The sequence below is a fragment of the Anser cygnoides genome, chromosome 19, assembly GCF_040182565.1.
Source record: "Anser cygnoides isolate HZ-2024a breed goose chromosome 19, Taihu_goose_T2T_genome, whole genome shotgun sequence".
In the NCBI taxonomy this organism is placed as follows: Eukaryota; Metazoa; Chordata; class Aves; order Anseriformes; family Anatidae; genus Anser; species Anser cygnoides.
The window spans coordinates 1,881,047-1,901,041 of NC_089891.1; the positions used below are offsets into that span (position 1 = coordinate 1,881,047).

At 37.8% G+C, this 19,995-nt stretch overlaps 1 protein-coding gene across 4 annotated transcripts in view; it reads right to left on the reverse strand.

Annotated features, from left to right (window-relative positions):
• The window catches only part of MYH10 (myosin heavy chain 10), a 103,067-nt gene that overhangs the window by 15,086 nt on the left and 67,986 nt on the right, over positions 1-19,995 (reverse strand). For 2 of the 4 annotated variants that reach the window (XM_066980319.1, XM_066980318.1), the window contains 18 exons: positions 18,746-18,864; positions 18,175-18,327; positions 17,585-17,758; positions 15,649-15,822; positions 13,770-13,884; positions 12,678-12,740; positions 10,054-10,247; positions 9,531-9,652; positions 9,145-9,214; positions 8,885-9,045; positions 8,147-8,255; positions 7,933-8,064; positions 6,769-6,975; positions 5,294-5,431; positions 4,540-4,663; positions 2,203-2,374; positions 1,274-1,486; positions 1,021-1,165 (listed from right to left, as the gene is read on the reverse strand). In XM_066980319.1, coding sequence (XP_066836420.1) covers positions 1,021-1,165; positions 1,274-1,486; positions 2,203-2,374; positions 4,540-4,663; positions 5,294-5,431; positions 6,769-6,975; positions 7,933-8,064; positions 8,147-8,255; positions 8,885-9,045; positions 9,145-9,214; positions 9,531-9,652; positions 10,054-10,247; positions 12,678-12,740; positions 13,770-13,884; positions 15,649-15,822; positions 17,585-17,758; positions 18,175-18,327; positions 18,746-18,864 — 2,585 coding nt within the window. The remainder of the gene's footprint in view (positions 1-1,020; positions 1,166-1,273; positions 1,487-2,202; positions 2,375-4,539; positions 4,664-5,293; positions 5,432-6,768; positions 6,976-7,932; positions 8,065-8,146; positions 8,256-8,884; positions 9,046-9,144; positions 9,215-9,530; positions 9,653-10,053; positions 10,248-12,677; positions 12,741-13,769; positions 13,885-15,648; positions 15,823-17,584; positions 17,759-18,174; positions 18,328-18,745; positions 18,865-19,995) is intronic. The other 2 variants (XM_066980321.1, XM_066980320.1) reach the window with 1 other exon arrangement.

The following is a 19,995-nucleotide window of genomic DNA, read 5'->3' on the forward strand; positions in this document are numbered from 1 at the left end:
TAAAGGGGAAGATATTAACTAAAGCTGCCCTGATTTTAGTAGGCATAGCAGCTTGGAAGTGCATAACAAAGCGCTTTTTACCACTGCTCTGACATTTGTCAAAGATCTTTTGAAATATCTCTTATGCCAATTACTTTAAGTCCTGTTCTTACTATATCACCAAAACTGACATTATCCCAGAGGACCTTTGTTTAAAATTGTGGCGTATTTTTCCATCTTTTCATACTGTTATTGACAGCATTTAATGAACAAGAAGAGAGTATATGCATGAGATCTTCAGGTGAGAAAATGTGATTCTCACCAGCATTAACTGCTATATTTCTCAGTATTTTAAGGAAGTCCCTACATAGAACATGTACTCCCTACATAAAAATATTACTACAGTATATGAATTGTCCACAAATAAATTTGTGAACAACCATTACTATAACTGCCTACAGATTTATTTTTTCTGTCAGTATTGGAACAAGACACTCAGACAGCATTATTCCTACTAGTATAGCCTGAGTGCAATAACAAGGTGGTGCCTCCTCCTACCTGCTCTGGTTACCAGAGAAGACATTACAGCTGTCCAAATAGGCAAGACGCTCCACAGATATCTAGCACTGGAGTTCACAGGACAAGTGCTAAGTTAAGAGTATCTGGATTACACTACCTTCACTCAACTTGGTTATTTGTGAGTCCTGATGCTACAATTACCATATTTGGAAGCATTCTGCTATTCTCTCATGCTGAGAGCTGCTTTTCACCAAATAAGCATGTGGCCAGCTGGATAATTCCCAGGTGACTTTTATCTCTAGGTGCACTGTTTCCAAGTCTAATGAAGACTTTTCAGACAGATGCCAAGACTATCTAATAGTTACATGTGTGATGTATTTGATTCAATTACAATAGTAACATATGGAAAGAGAAAGACAACTTAGCTCCGCAGATGTCAGTGGAAGGGACTGGAACAGTTACATTACTTGTGTAAAATCCTGAGGCAGAACAATACATTTCTGTAATTCATTTTCTGCTTACTCTTTTGGCCTGTTCGAGCTGTTCAGAGAGCTCTTCCAAGGCAGTAGCATGTCTCTGCCTGATTTCCTGGATCTGTGCTTCATGGTTCTTGGTTTCCTCTTCAATTGCCTTCTTCAACTCAGCCACCTCCTGCTCACGCTTTGTCCTAGAGCAAGCATCAAGGATTATCAAAAAAAAAAAAAATCGACATTTTAGTCTTTGGTAAATTAAAGACTATTTTTTATTAGTGCCTTACACAGGTGTATGACCCTACCTCAACTCTTGCTGTGCTGCAGTGGTATCCAAGGTATCTTCCAATTCAGTTTTTAAAGCCTCCAACTCTTCACTTAGATCTCTCTTCTGCTTTTCTGCCTTGTTGCGTGATGCTTTCTCAGATTCAAGATCCTCCTGGAGTTCTGCAATTTGAGCCTGCAACTCTCTTATCACTTTCAGTGCATTGTTCTTCTGAACTGCTTCTTCATCACCTCTGTTAAACAGGGGCACAGCAGTTAATAATTCTTAGCCTCAGATCTATTCTCATAACAGTCTGGCTTTAATTATATACACAAATGATAGTTTAGAAAAAATAGACTTTGTAAAACTTTTTAGGTAGTGCAGTAGTAGTTTTCTTAATGTCTTGACAAGCACAATGCCTCAAGATGCACTATAAGAATCATCAACCTTTCAAGTTAACATCCAAGTATTCCAGTTTTGTAAATGCCACTAAACACTGTTCCAAAAATGTACCCTGTTTGTAGAATTTTCTCTTTCTGCAAAATAACAGATCATTATTCAATATAATATAAACACCCTTTCTATTTTTTGTGTGACAGCAAGGCTACTGCACAAGTCTTGATAATTTATCCCAATCACTGGAAATACTCTGACCATTAAGACAACTCACTAACAATCTCATGTTTTTCCCTCTTAAGCCTGAATCTGGAGACTAAAAAGCTTATAAAGATCCAATGCTAGTTTCACAAGTATACAATTTTTTGTCTGCTTTGTAGAGCAAGGACACAGATAAAATACTAAATTCCCTTTTTGCCATGTCCACTCACAGCACATGGATGGCTACAGATGCCCTAGCACAAGTGTGAACTGGCTTGTGTTAATATCCCCAGTTCTATACAACTGAAAAGCAGTCTGGTAGAGTAGCTTTCCACCACTTTTCTGTAGTCATAAGCCCTATGGTGCTCTGACCTGGCAAGAGCAGCCTGCAGCTCTTCTTCTTTCTTGGCCAGCTGGATCTTCAGTTCTTCAATCTGGGCTTGCAGCTCAGCTATTTGGTCCTGTAGGTCTGTTGTTTCACCATCAAGTTTTCTTTTAGCTTTTTCCAATTCTTGACGGGTCTTCTCCTCCTTTTTTAAGCGCTCTAGGAAAGTGACAAAGATTTATCAGTGTTGTGGTTTTTTTTCTTCCAATTACCCTCAGACAGTTCATGGGCAGGGGAACAGGGTGGAAGGAAGCGTGGAAGTTTAGTTTATACTGTGTCAATTCTTTCTCCAGTCTGTAACTGGAAGGCTGACAGGCAAAAATGAAATAACGAAGCAGAGCTTTATGGCATAGAAAGTTAAGAAAAAAGTCAGCAACTCTAGAGGAAGGAAAGTTTGAGGGGAACAGAAACAACCCAATCTTGACAGAAAATAGGAATGGGATCTAAGAGAAGGGCAGCTTGAGCTGTTAGGACAGATGATAACAGACATACGGGTTCAAAAACGAAGATCAACTAAGGCTTGGAAAAAATGACAGTTTGCATAGTTTTTGAAGGGCTAGGCAAGACTCCAAAAGGTCTACTGGAAAATAATACAGATTTAAGAAAACTTGGACAATCACAGTTTTTGGAAACATCTGTGCCATTAAGTCACATCGCATTGGTATTTAGCAAGGTTTGTGACCCTTAGAGTAATTTGCTTTTCAAGCTGATATACTCCTGCCCTGAGGCACTTCTTTGTGAAAGACATCCACTGATCGGTGCCATAGCAATACAATGCATTTAGTTTATCTGCCTGTTGTCTGAGCAAGATAGTTCCTAGCTGCATTGTTTAGCAGTTTGCTAATGGCTAGGTGTGTTAATAAACTGAACTGACAGGAAGGTTTTGCCAAATCACTAGTTCTTAGCATAGCATTAGCACAATTCTACATACGTTATCATAAATTATTAGACTTAGTCAATATTTTGTGGGTCTTCTGTGTACAGACTTCTTTTACATCCTGGATTAAGACCTCATCTTCTATATAGAAAGAGAGCCATGCTCAAGAATCATCTCTTAGTGCCACCCAGGGCAATTTAGGATTTTCCAGAAAAAAGACTAATAGTCTCTCTAAACAATTCTTGACCAAAAAAATTGCACTTTCCCTTCTGTTTTCACATTACAGTTCTCAGGAGCTTTAGATAGAACACTGTCACAAGACCCAACTTTGTAATTGAGAAAGCTCACAGTAAATTGAATTATTTTTTGGTCCGAATTTCAGTGCCTAACAGTGCCAAGACCCTAGCAGAGAAAGCTTTAAGGCTTCTTGAACTATCTCCAACAGTAAATATTATTCTACAGTGTTTCACTAGCCAATAAATTGCATGCCTTATAGTTAAGCTTTAATTTCCATTTTTTTGGTCATCCAAAATGTCTTGGAATGGCACCATAACCAAACCCATCTGTCAAATATCTTCAAAAACATTAATCTTAATTTGAGTAAACAACTACTCAAGCATTTTTTTTCCAGTTAACAAGCTTTACTTATGCTCACCTTATGGTCTCTGAATGATTTTTAAAGAAAAGGCACATCAATCCCCTACTATCCCTATTAGTTCAATACCTACTTATAACAGAAAATTAAGCTTCGCTATTCTTCCCATAAGCACATCCATTTTAAAAGATGTAGTAAGACATGCCATAATAAAGTTGGTGAAAAACTATTTCCAAATTAGGACACGAAGAGCAATTTTGCCTTATATTTTGCAGCTTGGACTTGGCAGTTTCTTCACATTGTGTAATAGCTATGTACCACTTTTTTTTTTTTTTTAAATCAAGAAGGGTTACATATAGGGCAGGTTTAGCCTGTGACAACATAGCTAAACAATCCAGAACAAACAGACAGAGAAATTGAACTATTTTTGATAAACAAAACAATTCAGATTTGCTTAGGCTTCTAGTATGCTTTGGCTAGTAACACTATTTCAGAAATATGTTTGCCTAATATGCTATTTAGAAAAGTGTAGCAATGTCACAAGGCAGATGTTTTACTTTGTTACTAAAAAAAATTCCTGCAACATCATGAATTTCAGAATGCATCTAACTGAAACAATCTCAAAACTGAAAAACAAGTTAAAGAAGAGTAAGATGGAGCAGCCAGATGCAACAAGCCTTGAAAAAGCACAGTTTCTGACAAGATAGATAACAAATAACAGCTATTAAGGTATCCACATGTAAGGGTATGTTTAGCAGAATGGGACAGATACTGCAAATGCTGTGACAGGCGATCCATTCCTCTCTGGTGTCACCTCCCAGTTGTTAATAGGCAAATGTAGTAAGAACAAACCTTCTAGATCGGTGATCATCATCTCTTGTTTGTTCTTGAGTTTGGCCAAGTTTTTGGCCTTTTCTTCTTCTTCAGCCAGCTGAGAAGTACATTCAGCAATTCGATCCTCCATCAGCTTCTTTTCCTAGTTAGGAGAAAGGGCAGGGGTGTGTGTAGAGAATAACTTCTAAAAGATGACTCAAAGAGTCTCTAAACAGCACAAATAACTGAATGTATGAAATCCATATAGAGGTCTCACATACAGTGTATTAATACGTTTTATTTCATGTGACTGACCCATCAATCTTAGGGATCAATTTGAATAGTGTAGAAACATGAACATTTGTTTTCCCAAGAATGAGAGATTTGGAATTTAAGGCATGGAAGGTCTTGTTTTTGTACAGCATTTACTGCGCGCTTTTGCAAAACCAGGTCACTTTCACTTGTCATCCAAGAGCATCTGTATAGATCAGAGAAAACAATGGTAGCATCTGTATGGCTAACAAAGAACAACCGTAGCTATGACAAACAATGTTTAAAGCTCTTAGATTAGAAGACTCATGAAACCATTAAGAACACATGGCAAACGCCACCCTTTTAAAGGTCATTTCTGAAAAACTCCAAGTCTCTCAGCTTCGACCTGTTCAAACCCCACCAAGTCTTCAAGGTACGAACTCTAATGGTAAGACAGCAGCAGCTTCAAACGTTTTGAGAACCATCACTTGCATTACTAACACTTATGAGCAGAATCTCTACCCATGCATACTGGTCTCACCTTCAAAAATTTGGAATTTTGGTCCTCCAACAGTAGGATCTCTTCTTCCATCTTCTTGATTTTAGCTTCAGCTGTCACTTTTTCAAGCTGCAACTTCTGTCTAGCTCCCTCCTCCTCATCAAGCTGTTCCTCTAGGTCCTGGGAAGAAAGGCAAGTGCATGTGTGCATTTTCCAGGTTACCTACGTGTCAACATTTTATTTCTTTTGCTGGGTGGAAAAGTATTATTTTAAAGAGCCAGTTGCCCTAAATAAAACTAAAAAATACTTTTATTTTATTGATATTGTAAATGAATCTAACAAACTGGTTATGAAATTAAGGGCCATGTGACACACATGGAATTTTTTTTTGTACTCTGTATTTTAGATTTGGCTGAAGCATGCTCTCTAGGAAACATATACTCATTCCACTACAATCTTTCACCTTCCTGATTTTGCACATAAAATAAAAATCCATCACAGAGGGAAAATAGACCCAGCACTACCTAATGACAAGTTAGATTGGGTTTTATGTCAAATACTTCCTAGCACACTGCATCTGAATAGGGCCTTGGGTATAACTGTAATCGTCTGGGAAGAGACTCACACTGAAATCAGGAGACTGAATTCCTGTAGTCTAGAGCTCAACATTATAACTGAAATTGTTCGGAGATTGGCACAAATACTTAAATACTAGCAGAAAAGTAATAATTTATTGTGCTTCTCTTCATTCATCAATACTTATTAAAAGTCATCACAAGCTGTGGGATGTGGGATTTATCAAGTACTTTGAGTATTTTGAAAGACAGTTAAGTTATGGATCCCCACAACCCATAAGGATTTTAAGGTCTCCAGGTGTTCAAAGGGAAGCATCTGAAGTCTTCACAAAAAACAACTCACTCAAAGGAGATGAAGTTGTTTCATAAAAATTCAAAGGAGGAATATTCTTCATGATAATCACTGGATTTAATCAAAAAACATTTTCTTATAGAATCACAGAACAGCTTGGGTTAGAAGGGACCTTAAAGATCACCTAGTTCCACCCCTTCTGCCATGGGCAGGGATGGCACCCTTGGATGCCCAGGGCCTCATCCAATGTGGTCCCGAACACCTCCAGGGATGGGGCATCCACAACCGGTATTGTAACTGATATTATCCCATCAGTCTCTAGAAAAAAGCAGGTAAGACCCATGCAGCTATTCCTGGTTCCTGCCCACTCAGAAGTGCTTGCTGCCTTTAGTCCTCTATCTGCATATGCAATAGATAGAACAGTGCATTTTGACTTTTCTGCTTTTTCTTTCCTCATCCTCACACCTTTGGAGCCCACAGAAATCTAAACACACTGAACACAGTAAGATAAAAGAAAAAATTCAAATTAATTTTATTCCATATGTGGTGCTAAGGAACTGACTTCCTCCTTGCTGTGGAGGTGGTAAGCTTTCCTACCCTTAACTGTTTTGTTTGCATGCTTTTCCATTTCCAGATACCAAGAGGCATACCTGAATATGGCCCTGCATTTTCTTTTTCTCATTCTGCAGTATTTGATTTCTTTCTTCCTCCTCCTCAACCCTGGACTCCAAGTCATGGAGAATTTCTTCCAGCTCTTGTTTTTTGGCAGCCAAGCGAGCCCTCATCTCCTCAGCTTCTGCAAAGAGCTCTGTCTCAGCCTGCAGCTGCTCTGCAAGAATGTTTTTCTCTTCTAGAAGCTGCAAATATTAGACAAGTAGTACAAAGTTGTAAAGCAGTAAAAACTTGATGTTTTGAAGTCTCTTGTGAGACTACACACATGTGACAACTACAAAGTTATCTAAAGACTAAGTTCTGCTCCAATTCTAGACTACCTGGTTCACACCCAAAGTGAAAACTTAGCACAGGGCTTTATCAGCAGTCCAGAAGACCCCAACTCCAGGAATAGGGCTACAGCAACAATCACTCAACTGCCCCTCCCATTTTAAGGAGCAGACCCCACCAGTGCACCTGCCCCACTTGCACTGTTCTACAAGCAACAAAAAGGTGAGGGAAGTGCCTGTTTGCTGGAAGCACCCCTCATCCTTGCACAGTAGCAGAGCAGCTACCTCCAGGTAGCTGGAGGGAGGCTGGCTCTTGCAGTCACTGGAATAGAACTGAAACACTACCTCTTGCTATGTAAACTCAAGAATAGGAATTAAAATTTTCCCATTCTAGATATCCATCACAGTTCTATCATGTCTCAGCTACCACAGTGACAAATACGTATCTGTCTCTATTGACACATTTTCAGCTGTTCTTCAGATTGGTACCAGTCTTACTTACTATAAATTCATTTATGTTTTGCCCAATAACTGTCAAAAATTTTTTCCTATGTCCCCGTGACACAGCACGGAAATATCCCACCCTGAAAGCATAACTGAAGAGAAAAATGCTGCTGCTAGTGAGGTTCTTTCAAAGCCAGGGAACACTAACAGAACTATTATTTTGCCTTTTTTTTTTTCCTTTAATATAGTATTTCCACGTTCCTGAAGGAATGCTCAGCTTTTATTTTCCTGTTTTCAGCCAAGTGTGAAGGCAGTTAACTCATCTGATAAAAGCAGTATTTTGATCAGAGGTCTCTCCTACATGCCTCCCTCAACACAGGAGATAGTGCAACACATTTCACATACTAAAAGCTGATCTGCAGCACAAACCTGTTGATGTTTCCTTTCCATTTCCTCAAGTTCTGCTTCTACTTTTGTCTGTTTTTCTTTCACCTTCATTAGTTCTTCATCCTTGGCTTGAAGTTCTTCTTCTTGACGAGTCACCTGAAGAAGAGGCTTCACCTGCAAAGTTTTGAAATGAACAAGTGAGAAACCACATTCACCTATTTACAAAAGTCAAAGAAAGTAACAGAATATAACAAACCTTTGTGAAGACTCTCCACCACTGCCAATGCCTAAGCTTTAAATATGCAGCACAATTCCTCTGCAGGATTTTCAGTGCACTCAGTTGCTGCTGTTTCTTCGCAAAGGCCCTGAAGACAGAAAGAGCAAAACATTTCATGTTAAAAACATCATATGCACCCATCTGTGTTTTTTTGTTTGTTTTTTTTTTACAAAGGTTACCCAACCCTAGAGCACTTGCAGACTTTTTTTTTTTTTTTTTTTTTTTTTTAAAGTTTTAATGACTATATTGACCTAAGTCAATCACTTAACTCCTTAAGTAAAGGGGATAGGCAAGGGCTGGATTCCATTTTCCAAATGCTATTTATTAACAGACTTTTTCCTCAAAGAGATAAAAATCAGGATGGATTAGACAGCGAACTCCTCCTTAGTTTCATAAAAATAGTTTTCCAGAGTACTTCTGAGAACTTATGATTGAGCAGGAGAGATTTTTTGCCATCATTAGCCATATTTAAGTAAACAGCTCCATGTGTCATAAAGCCAAGACCTAGAAAAGCAGATATTGTTATGGAATGAAGGTACAAAGTCTGATTAGAATTAGTAGGTGAAGACTTACCTCTTTGCCTTGGACACAACTACAATATTTCAGGCAACATACTTTCTTAAGAAAAATCTCTCTTTAGATAGAAGTTTTGAAGCCAAGCTACCTATCAAAGAGACTTGTGATCACAAGCGGATCCAGTCATAAAAGCACACATACTTTCTAGCCAGGTATCCTCTGCAGACTGCCTGGAAGAAGATGATAATGTCTGTGATCTTCAGATCTCGTTCTTCTTCTAAGTGTGCCAAGACACCAGCTCGGAAAAATATCTTGCTCTGTCCAATTCTGTATAAGTTGGGGTCCAGCTCTAAGGCTCTGATCTACATGGATAGACAAGTATATGGCTTTTTTGTCAAGAAAAGGACATTTTTTGTTTCAACTTTTCAGTGTTTTAACAATATTTAGGCATAAATACTTACCATTCGCTCACAGGCTTGCTTACCATCCATAAAACCTTTTGGAATTGCATTGGGAGTAAGGATCTCGTACCTTGAAGTCAAAAAAGAGTCTTTATATTTACCAGTAATCAATATTTTTATAAACCCATACAGGTATTATCACCAAGTGCATGACTAAGAAGTTCCTCCAGAAAGTTTTTCCAGAAGCCCATTTTAGGTTGCTTTCCCTTCCTTATTCTCTTTAGGATAAACTAAGCATTTAACTGCTTTGAGTTCAAACCACTTCAAGACATCACACACTGATATGGATTTTGTTCTACTTGTGTGGTTTTTTTTCTCCTTCCAATAATTGAACAAGAAACTTCATCTCAAAAATAAAAACCTCAAGAGACTATGCACATTGTTACCTCTGTCTAAATTCCTGGAAGACTATCCTGTTTGGAAATCCTTGTCGACAAATCCTTATTCCTTCCAAAACACCATTGCAACGAAGCTGATCTAGAACTAGGTGTGGATCCAATTTTCCAGCCTGGACAAACAAAAACACGATTTTTAAACTTTTAATTTGCAATCATGAAAAACTGCAGTTTAATTTTTCAAGATACTCTCTATAAAATCAACTGTCTAAATCGGGGGTGCATTTGGGAATACTGAGAAGATATTCATAGAATGGTTTGGGCTGGAAAGGACATTAAGGACCATCTAGTTCCAACCCTGCTGCCATGGGCAGGGACACCTTCCACTAGATCAAGTTACCCAAAGCAACTACTAGATCAGGTAGCACAAAGCATATTGGTCAGCGTGAAAGCTTTGCAACACCTGCCTTCTCATTTCAAAGGGAATACCCAGACAGCATGCATAATTTAAAGTGCACATAAATACTCTTATTAAGAAGGAGAAAGAATTCAAGGAGTAGTCTGTAGCACATACCCTCTTTTCATGATTTGGAATGATGCAGCGAACAAAATTGGGATTAGTGTTTCGGAGCGTTGCCATCAGCTTGGTGAGAGACTCTTTGTACAGTTGCCCAACAGTACGAAACATGCCCTTCTTGGTCTTGTATGCAGAGCCAAAAGCAGTCTCTGTTATTCCAGTGACCTGATCCAGACCGACAATACGATCCACTGGGAAGGACAAGAGAAAATAATTAAGTGAACCTTAATATTTGTCTGGTATAAAGATGCACAGAAAGAAGAGCAATAGTGCAGCAGCAAAAGCTTTGTGGAACAAATGACAGAAGATGCCATCAGTAGGCAAGGCAGTCAGCAGGTATTAGGGACGCTGTGCAGAAGCAGTGGAACCAGAAGCCACAAACTTATACAGCAGAGTAGTGTAGCTTTAGTAGGAACCTACTAAAATATCCAGCTCTTTACTTGCAGTTCCACATGACCAGTAAAGCCATTTTCTTTAAGTGAACTTTTAAGAAAAACAGTTGCCTAGAAACTGGCAATTCTTCGAATTCTTACCATACAAAATATTTCTGAGTTGAACATTTGGAATTAGTTATCTGTTCATATTTTTTTAAAATGAAGAGTCACTTATGACAATCATATAGGTTAAGTACGAGTTTTACTGAATGCTCAAATTTGTTTGAAGGCAATGATCTACAGAAGAGTTGGAAATAGTATTATTTCAGTGACAAGAGGGGAAAAAGTATTTGCCAGACTTTTGCTATTCAGAGATTTTGAATAATTCTTTCAAGTTTTATATACAACTGCGGAGACCTCCCTCACCAAAAGAGGGGTTTCAAAACAGGAAAACTGCACACCCATGCACTTCAGAGCTGCCATAAAGCATCAGAATAGAGAAAGGTTTTCTTTGATTTTGAAACATTTTGGGTAAGGATCTCCCTGGCTGCTTCTTTAGCAGCCCACATTACAAATCTGACTGTCATCATTAAGACCCTTAGGCCAAAAACATGAACAAGACTGTGATTCTATGTGCATGTCAACAGTTATTTGAACAGCTTGCTTAAACATGGAAAAACATGGCTTACGTCTTAATAATAGCTGGTACTTCTTAGTACTGAATAAACATACAACATGCATTGGTTCTCCATGAAATCAAGAGATTATGTAATTTAATTTTTATTATTACGTAATTTAAGTTTTTGTAATGTTATCTTCACATTCAGTTACACCAAAGCAAAGGGAAACACTACCAGAATTAGTTTCGTATATAAAGAATCAGAAAGTGACAGTATTTTTTATTTCATACTCGTATGCATATGGCTTTCAAAAATCTATACAAAACAGGAAGATTAAAAGCAGAAAAATACAGGGCAATAAGTTTGGATAACCACTTGCAAGTCTCATGTAGCACAGAGCAGAGCCCAGATCCTCCACACATAGTTTTAAATGCAAGAATCTATGCGGCTTATTAGAGTTAGAAGAATAAGTTGGTAGCAAGTTGTTCATAAGAGCATATCCCAAATATTTATTTTGGAGCAGAATTGAGTTCTACAGAAGAAGGGGGATAGAAATTACTGGGAATCAATCTTACAGAAGATGAATGTAACAACTTAACACGCACCCAACAGACACCACTAACAACTGGACACCATTCAGTTTTATCTGGCATCTCTAAGACCAGGTACAGTTTTAAAATGTTGTGAATAAATCAAAATTAATTTGTGTGTCTTTTCTTTTGCTCCCCTCTGTCCTCCAACTATATTAAGGTTATTTATATTGAAATAATCAATATTAAAGTTAATATGTCTTCCCTGTAGGTTAAGAGCAGTCACTGAACAGCATGAATGAAATTACCTATTGGCTAAAACTTCTCAACTCACTCTCCGGTAATTTTTTTTATTTTTTTATTTTTTAAGTAAACACCACTTGTAGCCTAAAGTATGTAGTATATCAAGAACAGCAGGCTTCAAGTAAAAATTGCAAAGTTTGAAGGCACAAGTTTCACACACACATTTCAAAACTTGGAGAGGAAGAAGGGAAGGATGAAGAGGTTGGATAAAAATATCTAAAGCTTCTTCAAAATATCTAAGTAAGTGGTTTAATTTTAATACCTTAAAAAAACATGCAATTTCTATGAGGGGAAATATTAAACATGTTTTTAAAATAGAACAACTCCAGTAAGTCAAGGAGAAATTTATTTTATTTACTCCACTAATAAAACTGCAGCATTTCTGATAGTTTTCATAGATTCTTTACCTCCCCTTCTCAAAAGCCATACCTACATTCTAAACCATCCAGAGTTTTGTCAATGTTGGACTGCAGAAAGAAGCTTGATAGTGTTATAAAGCTTATGCATTGTCTCAAATACTTGGAGCTACCAGAATTATCATTTAAGAAGCAATTCTGGAACTAGGAAGCAACAAACCTTTTCATCTGCAATGCTTAAATGCAATGCATAATATAGATGCTATATGTATGCAGCAGCAACTGAATAGGTATGCACTCAGAACATTTGCCTTGTGGAGGTATACCTAAATTTAGCATGAAATGAAAAAGTTCATGCAAGCCTACAAGCAAAAATGGTTTTCCTGTAGATACAACAGCCCTGCCTTTAGTAGGCCTATGGTTTTTATATCCATTCACCTGGTGGATCATGAAGACCAGTAATATTGTCATAGAAACAGGCTCTCTGAATATTCTGAATCTCTAAGGCAGAGAAACAGCAAAAACAGAAAGACAGAAGAGCAGACACACAAGACACTTCAGTTAGTATACAGAACAGGTTTATCAATTGCAAGCAGACTTAACTGTGCTACAAAGGCTATTAGGCCGTAACATATTCCATGCACATTTCAATTATCTGTGGAAGCAGGTTTTGAATGTTTGGACCAAACCACTTTCATTTCTACACATGTACTCAAAAGGGAAGGAGCAGATCCCCAACCAAAAAGTTCTTAATATATTCATTATAACACCTCTCTGCAGCTGAGCCAAGTAAGTACTCCTGAGAAGATGGAAACTCTGAATTAACCTACAGCAACACCTATATCACAAGCTGGAATTTTTCCTGGAGTAAGAAAGTACAGGCTTTATGCACTATGACATGTAAATATACTGTTATTAATATACTGTGATGTTAAAAACTATAAGAGTCCCTGCTTAGTAGTTATTTGGCTATTTCTGCTTCTTGGAGCATTTTGGGAAAAAATGGCGAGAAATACTTTAAGTTGACGTGCAGGTTAAACCAGTTAAACAGCAACGTGCAGTTTAGTAGGAAAAATATTGCATTTGATTTTAATATGGAATATCTAAGCACTGGTTTGGCTGTTAATGAGTTTTATTTCAGGAAATAAGTTTTCCAGGGTATCACCCACCCCTGCACTGTGCTGCTCATGTAAGATGCAGCTGTTTATATTCAGGACTTCAATGCAGCAAGTCAGGAGTTTTAGACATAATTCTACAGATAAAATTTGACACAGGTTAACAAGTAGTAGGTGAGTTATCAGTTCAAATAATGAATGTGAGAAGCAGCTACTCAGAAATGGTATATGTGCAAAGGGCCGTAAGAGCAACGCAGCTTCCCTCTTGTACTTTTGGTACTAAACCATAGAGAAAACACTGTAGATATTTACAATGAAGAGGTGGAAGTGAGGACAGAACAGGCACAAAAAAAGAGAACTAATCCAGCAAGGAGAAATCTCTAACAACTTCTGTACTCAGAGCATGACCTCTTACCATCTTTCCAAAGTTCTGCAACAAATTTGTCAGAAGACTGGTGCAAGAGTGTAGCCACGTTGTCATTCAGGGGGTCCATGTTCTTCATCAACCACTCATCTGCCTTGTAGTCTACCTGTAGAGCAGACAAATTGCAAACGGTCACAATATACTACCAGCCTTAATTTTAGATTTTCTTAATTTTAGATTTTCTAGCTTTAAAAATAAGCTTTCAAAACAGTATACTGATAACTTTTCTCCCATTCTTTTTAATATTCGCTTGCCAGAAGTTAGTTGTCTCTCCTCAGAGCACTTCAAAGTACCACTAAAATGTATTGTTCTCTTGAAAGAGTAAAAGTAAATAATAATGAATTCAATTTAAACTTAATCTGACTTTTTGCTTACTAGTAGCTAGCATACATTTCTCAGCTTAGCAGCAGTAACAAAATAAGGCTTTGCTGTTTGCTGTGAAGATGTAGAAAGAACTCCAACACAGACCTTAATTATTGTACATAAATGCCTAGGTTAAACTAAGAACATGCTGAAAAAATAAATTTTTAGTTTCACTATAGCAGATCTACCTAAACATTTTGTTCTATAAACAAAACAAGGAAAGATCTTATCTTTTGAAAGAACCAGTTCTGTGGTTTTGCCATGAAACTATAGCTCAGCAGTTGCAAACTCCATGCTACCAACATGGACTTCATCACAATGCAAAAGAGAGCTCTAAAAAATAAAAATCTAACAGAACCTCTGGGTAGCATGGTTTTGCTTCAACCAGACCAAAAGGTAGCTACTTCTAAATAAGGACTTTGGAAGGCAAGCCAAATACAAATACTCCCACCATCTAAAACCAGCTGAGAGCATCTTAGTCTTTCTTACAGGAAGATATTTTACAAGGCTTTCACTTTTGAAGGAAATACACACTCAGATTGGTAACTGAAAAGCACCTTCTGTCAGAAGACGGTAACACAATGAATGCAGGGCCAGTATCACAGAAGTGCCTGCAATGTTCTGAAGAATGGCTGGCTGCTGCCAAACAACTACTTCTTTGTACTTGGGTACAAAGATATTTTACTTCATTTTGATTATCTAAAGGCAATCTTTTGTTTCACAGCCAATTTACTATTAACTGTAGCAACAGTGATTGACTATTTCTAAGTTATTATTTTAAATATTGATGCAACACATTTATTTTACTTTTTGCTACAATTATCTAGTTGGTGCCACCAAACATTAATGAATAGATACCATTAATATTTTAAATTAAAAGATAGTACAATTCACAGTCAGTTTCTTCTAAATCAGGGCAAGAAATGGTACTAGGATTAAGTATGGCTATTTATGAAACTGGTTACATAGTGTGACCCTACAGAATAGACTTGGTGATCATGAAATGTCTACAAAATGCTGACAAGGATTACATGGCTGCTTCATGGACCAGTTTACCTTGCATCCAAGCTCTGCCCCTCAGCAGAAAAATAAAGGTTGAATTAACAGTAAAGGTGAAAGGGTATCAGCTTAGCTATAGAAGGGAACAGTCTTGTGTTGAACTGAGGGAATAAAGTTGAACACGATGGTACTGACATAGCCCTGCTTATGCATTATCAACTTGGGAACAGATACTCAGAATAGACTACTCTAGTAAGCCCTGAAGAAACTCACCTCTAAGGCCTGACAACAAAATTTCAGTGAATTGAAATATTTATTTAATATTAATATTTTTCATTTCTGTCTGCTATTTGGTAACAAGAGTTCCACCAGGGCACTCCCTTATGTCCAAGAAAATAAAACCAGGCCACCTTCTTGCACAAGTACTTCTAAATTTGGTAGCTATGTACTTCATAACACTTTCCTTAAACCAACGTTTCTAACCAAGTATCTAATATTTAACTCTTACCTTCCCTGCATAATGAATAATGCAGAAGTCTGCTTTGTCCTTGAGCTGTCTTGGCTTTTGGAATTTGGAGTGGGTTCCTTGCTCTTGGACCAATTTTTCCACAAATGTTTTGTCAGTAGCTTTAGGGAACCAGCATTCTTCATCCAGTAATGCTAACACACCAGGAGGATTTGCCTGAAATTCAGATGGATTTTATTTGTGTTACTATTTAATATGCATATATTTCATAATATTTTGTATTCAAAACACGTAATTGAATGCCACAATAAAAAATTGATCCTAGTATGATATAAATTAAAGCAAACTGTGGGGGAATTCAGTTCCATGAAGGCATTATGACTGGTTCAAACAAATTCATTCCAATGTATATGGACTCCGATAGAGCTGACCTAGTACTGCCTGAAGCCTTGCTTTCAGACGAGACTGGAATAGATGACCTCCAGAGTTCCCTTCCAAACATTTCTACAGCACATACCTATGCAGCAGCTCACCCAGATTTCCACAGTAGTTACTGTCATGCTTTAATGTTGGCAAAACTGAAGACAATTATCCCTCCCAGCCACTTGATACTACTGTGGCAGCCACCAAGCCTTCCCTTGCCAAGCCTTGTGTTGATATGCAGTAGCAGCATCCAGAGGGATTCAGCAGGCTTAACTTCAGCAGCCAGCAGTTTTATACACTACTCCATTAGAGGGTTTGTTTATTCTTAGAATGAAGTAGGGAACAAGCAACACTTGCATTGTACAGCTGTAGAATTGTTTGACAATCATTTTCCTCAGGGAAGACAGACTGATATACACAAGAACAGAATGGAAAAATAGTCCATAAAGATTTGTATTTCCTAAGTTCCTAATGAACTCAGAAATTAAACATTTGAAGATGTTTATATTTTGCCTACTACATAGCATCACATACTTCATTTGCTGAACAATTAAGACCATACTGACATTTCCTTTAAAAAAAAGTACTTCAATGCATTTTAGAATATTCACTTAAAACATCTGCATATTGAGAACACCCCCATTCTGAAGCCTCCAGTCTTTTTGGCAGAGATTTTACCTTCCAAGGAGACAGAACTTTAAGCTCCACTCTCAAAATGCAACATTTTGATAACTGAAATAAGATTTCCCTTTTGTTAATGCAACAGAAGAAAACAACCAAACAAAAAACCACCAATGCCAGAGTGTGTCTGTTCTGCTCTTCAGGATGCACAGCATCATTGGCACTGCCGACTCTAGGTACTCTAGAGTACACACAGATGAACGTACAGAGCAGTAACTGCAATGCTCTAGTTTTAATTAAACAGAGTCATAAAATAACTTTGACAGCATACTTCTGACATGCAAAGAGAACCTTGCAGGAACTATGATCCTCAGTCCTCCAAGTCCCTTCCTGAAACCAGCTGTTCCTACTGCTTTGAAGTCTTATTCAGCTTCTGTATATTGAGCAGCCAGAATATCAAAGTGCAGCGATAACACCACCTTTAAAATATTACTGTCCTATTCAAAAGGCAGATTTGCAAGAAAGTTTATCCTAAATGGAGTTTCAGATTTTTTTCCATTGATTTCAAATTATAAGTTTTACCTTAAGTCTTGAAAAGCTTTCTTACTAAGTCACCACCCTAAAGCTCCTATAATGCACTGCCATGGTTTAATATGAAAGTGAAAGGACTAGACTTCATTAGTGCAAGGGAAAAGGTATAAAAATAGTTGCTTAATATCTTTAGCAGAGTGTTTCACCCTAACATCGGGTCAAAACCCCTTAAGGATAAATACTTTTTATTAATACGTGGCATTTTAGGCCTTGGAATTCAGCATTCAAGTTAACTGTTTCCACGATAGCTTTGCAAGAAATCTCTGTACAGTCCTACAATTTGCAAGACAAACCCTTGAGATGAACCTCTTCTCCTTAGAGTATTATTAATGCACAAACTCACAGGTCTTTCGATCAAGTCAATGCAAGGCTGCAGATCCAGTCCAAAGTCAATGAAATTCCACTCTATACCCTCTCGTTGGTACTCCTCTTGCTCCAGGATAAACATCGTGTGGTTGAATAACTGCTGAAGCTTCTCATTGGTGTAGTTAATGCAGAGTTGCTCAAAGGAGTTCAACTACAAAAATAACATTAATAAGCAAGAATAATTCAGTGACAGGATTTACCACACATTTGGAAGTCAAAAATTTGACCTTGTAAGGAAATCCCCTGAAAGCCCTGCAACATTCAAGTACATTGTAAAGAAAATTGGAAAACGGGTTATTCAAAGTCTCTTATGTTCCCTGGTACCTATACTGAACTAGCACGTAATAGGGAAACATAATTGTTGTAGAAACATCACATATCAGAGAATGGTTTACTGTTTGATTTTTTGGCACTATAATTCAGGGTTGTCAAAGCATTCATGTGCTACAAACCCCAAAACCCTTCTGCAGCCTTGGAACATGCATGTGTTTAGTAGCTCTACAGTTAATCCTGAACGCACAACAACATGGGGAGGAAAAGAAAAATCTGATCAGTGTTTTAAAGTACCTCAAAGATCTCAAACCCAGCAATATCCAGAATTCCAATAAAAGACGCTCCCTGTCGTTTGGTCCTGTCCAAAGCTTTGTTAATGCGGTGAACAAGCCAGCGGAAGAGGCGTTCATAGGTGGCCTTTGCCAAAGCTTCCACTGCAAAGTCTGCCTGTAAATCCAAACAGGAAAGTTTATTTACTCTGGAAAAGTCATCAAAAGAACACGGACATGGATGTTATCAAAAATAACTGAGCAACAACAGAAGTTCAATGGCGTTAATACCACTGGGGAAAGAAAACAAGCAGCTGAAATAGTATGCAGTTTGATGTTATGTTGATGCGTTTTCTAAACAGTACCATAAAAACAAAAGCTCTATGCATTTGGTATGTATAACTACATGAAAGGATAAAACCAACAGAAGGCCAAGGAAAAGGAAGTTTCTTCTACTCTACCACTGACTTTTACCACTTAAAGGATGTTTAATGAGGACAGCAAAGTTGGTGCCAGTATGCATTTAATGCCACCTTTCCTTATTAAGAAGGAATCAGGATGAGGTACAGTTTCATCTTCATAGCACCACAACTTACTTGTTCTTTGGTCTGGGCTTTCTGAACGTAATCTCTGCCGACTTTGATGCGTGGTGTCAGTATGGCCCGGGTGAACTCCATCACGTTCATTCCCAGTAGATGGCAGAGTTTCTGTGCAACTGGAGATTGAAGTAATAAATGTAAGTGCTTAAATCCTCCACAGCAGCTAGCAACATGGGTGAAACAGGCTACTGACAAAGGCATTCATGAACCAACTGAAAAATTTAACAGCTATTCAAAATAGCTGTCAGGAAGATGCGCTTCTCTTGTGGACAGACCTACCCTACTGCAAAGCCTGTGTCTGTGGGACTTCATCCCAAAAGTTGATGCAAGTCTCTACAGAAGTACTCACTGAACTTCCTTAAGGGAATGCGGAAAATGCTACATTTCACAAAGTTACAAGGAGGTCATGCAGCAGTCTATTGCCCACACACAGGCCTTCATTTCATTACTTTAATGGGAACATTTTCTCACCTCCAAAAAAAAAAAGCACAGCATGGTGTCACACATCAACTCCATCACGTTAAAGGTTGCTTAAAAACCTGTGCTTCAGTTTAGGCAGGTATGGCAGCATAATGCTATGAATGCTTGTATTGTAGACTACAGCAAAATACATTGTTTATACAAAATATTATAAACCCACGTTTTAAATTGCTTAGAATAATGCATACAGCAGCTCACTTTTAGACAGCTTGAATTCTCCTGGTGTCCTGGTTCACTGTTTGAAATTATGCATTACCCACACCCTCATCAGATATTCTCGCTGCATCAACCCCTTTTTTCAAATAACCTTTCCAATAGGCTAGGTGCTTATGATTCCAAATTTCTAAAAATGAAAGTGACGCTAAAGATATTTTTAGGTCTGGGTAAGTGTTGCCCTTTAGCAGGAAGCTCTCCACACTCTACTCAGTAAGTATTTCAACCTCTTAGTTTTCTAGTTTGGCAGCTCATTGTTTTACTGTTGAAATAAAAATATTTTTTTATAAACCTACATTAAAAAAAGATAATACCAACATAAAAGCAGAGGATGTTTTTGTACGGTATTCAAAATGCTACTACTTGATTTTAAAGTCTGCAGTTCTGTCTGCTATACATTCATTAGAATGGTTCAGACATCAAAACATAGCTGCATCAGTGAAGTTAACATGGCATCACAAATTGAGTATTCCTTTCACTTTAGCTACCTACATGAGCACTTGTCAGGCACAATCTGCCCTTAGTGAAGCCATACCGGTGACAGCCAACTTGAC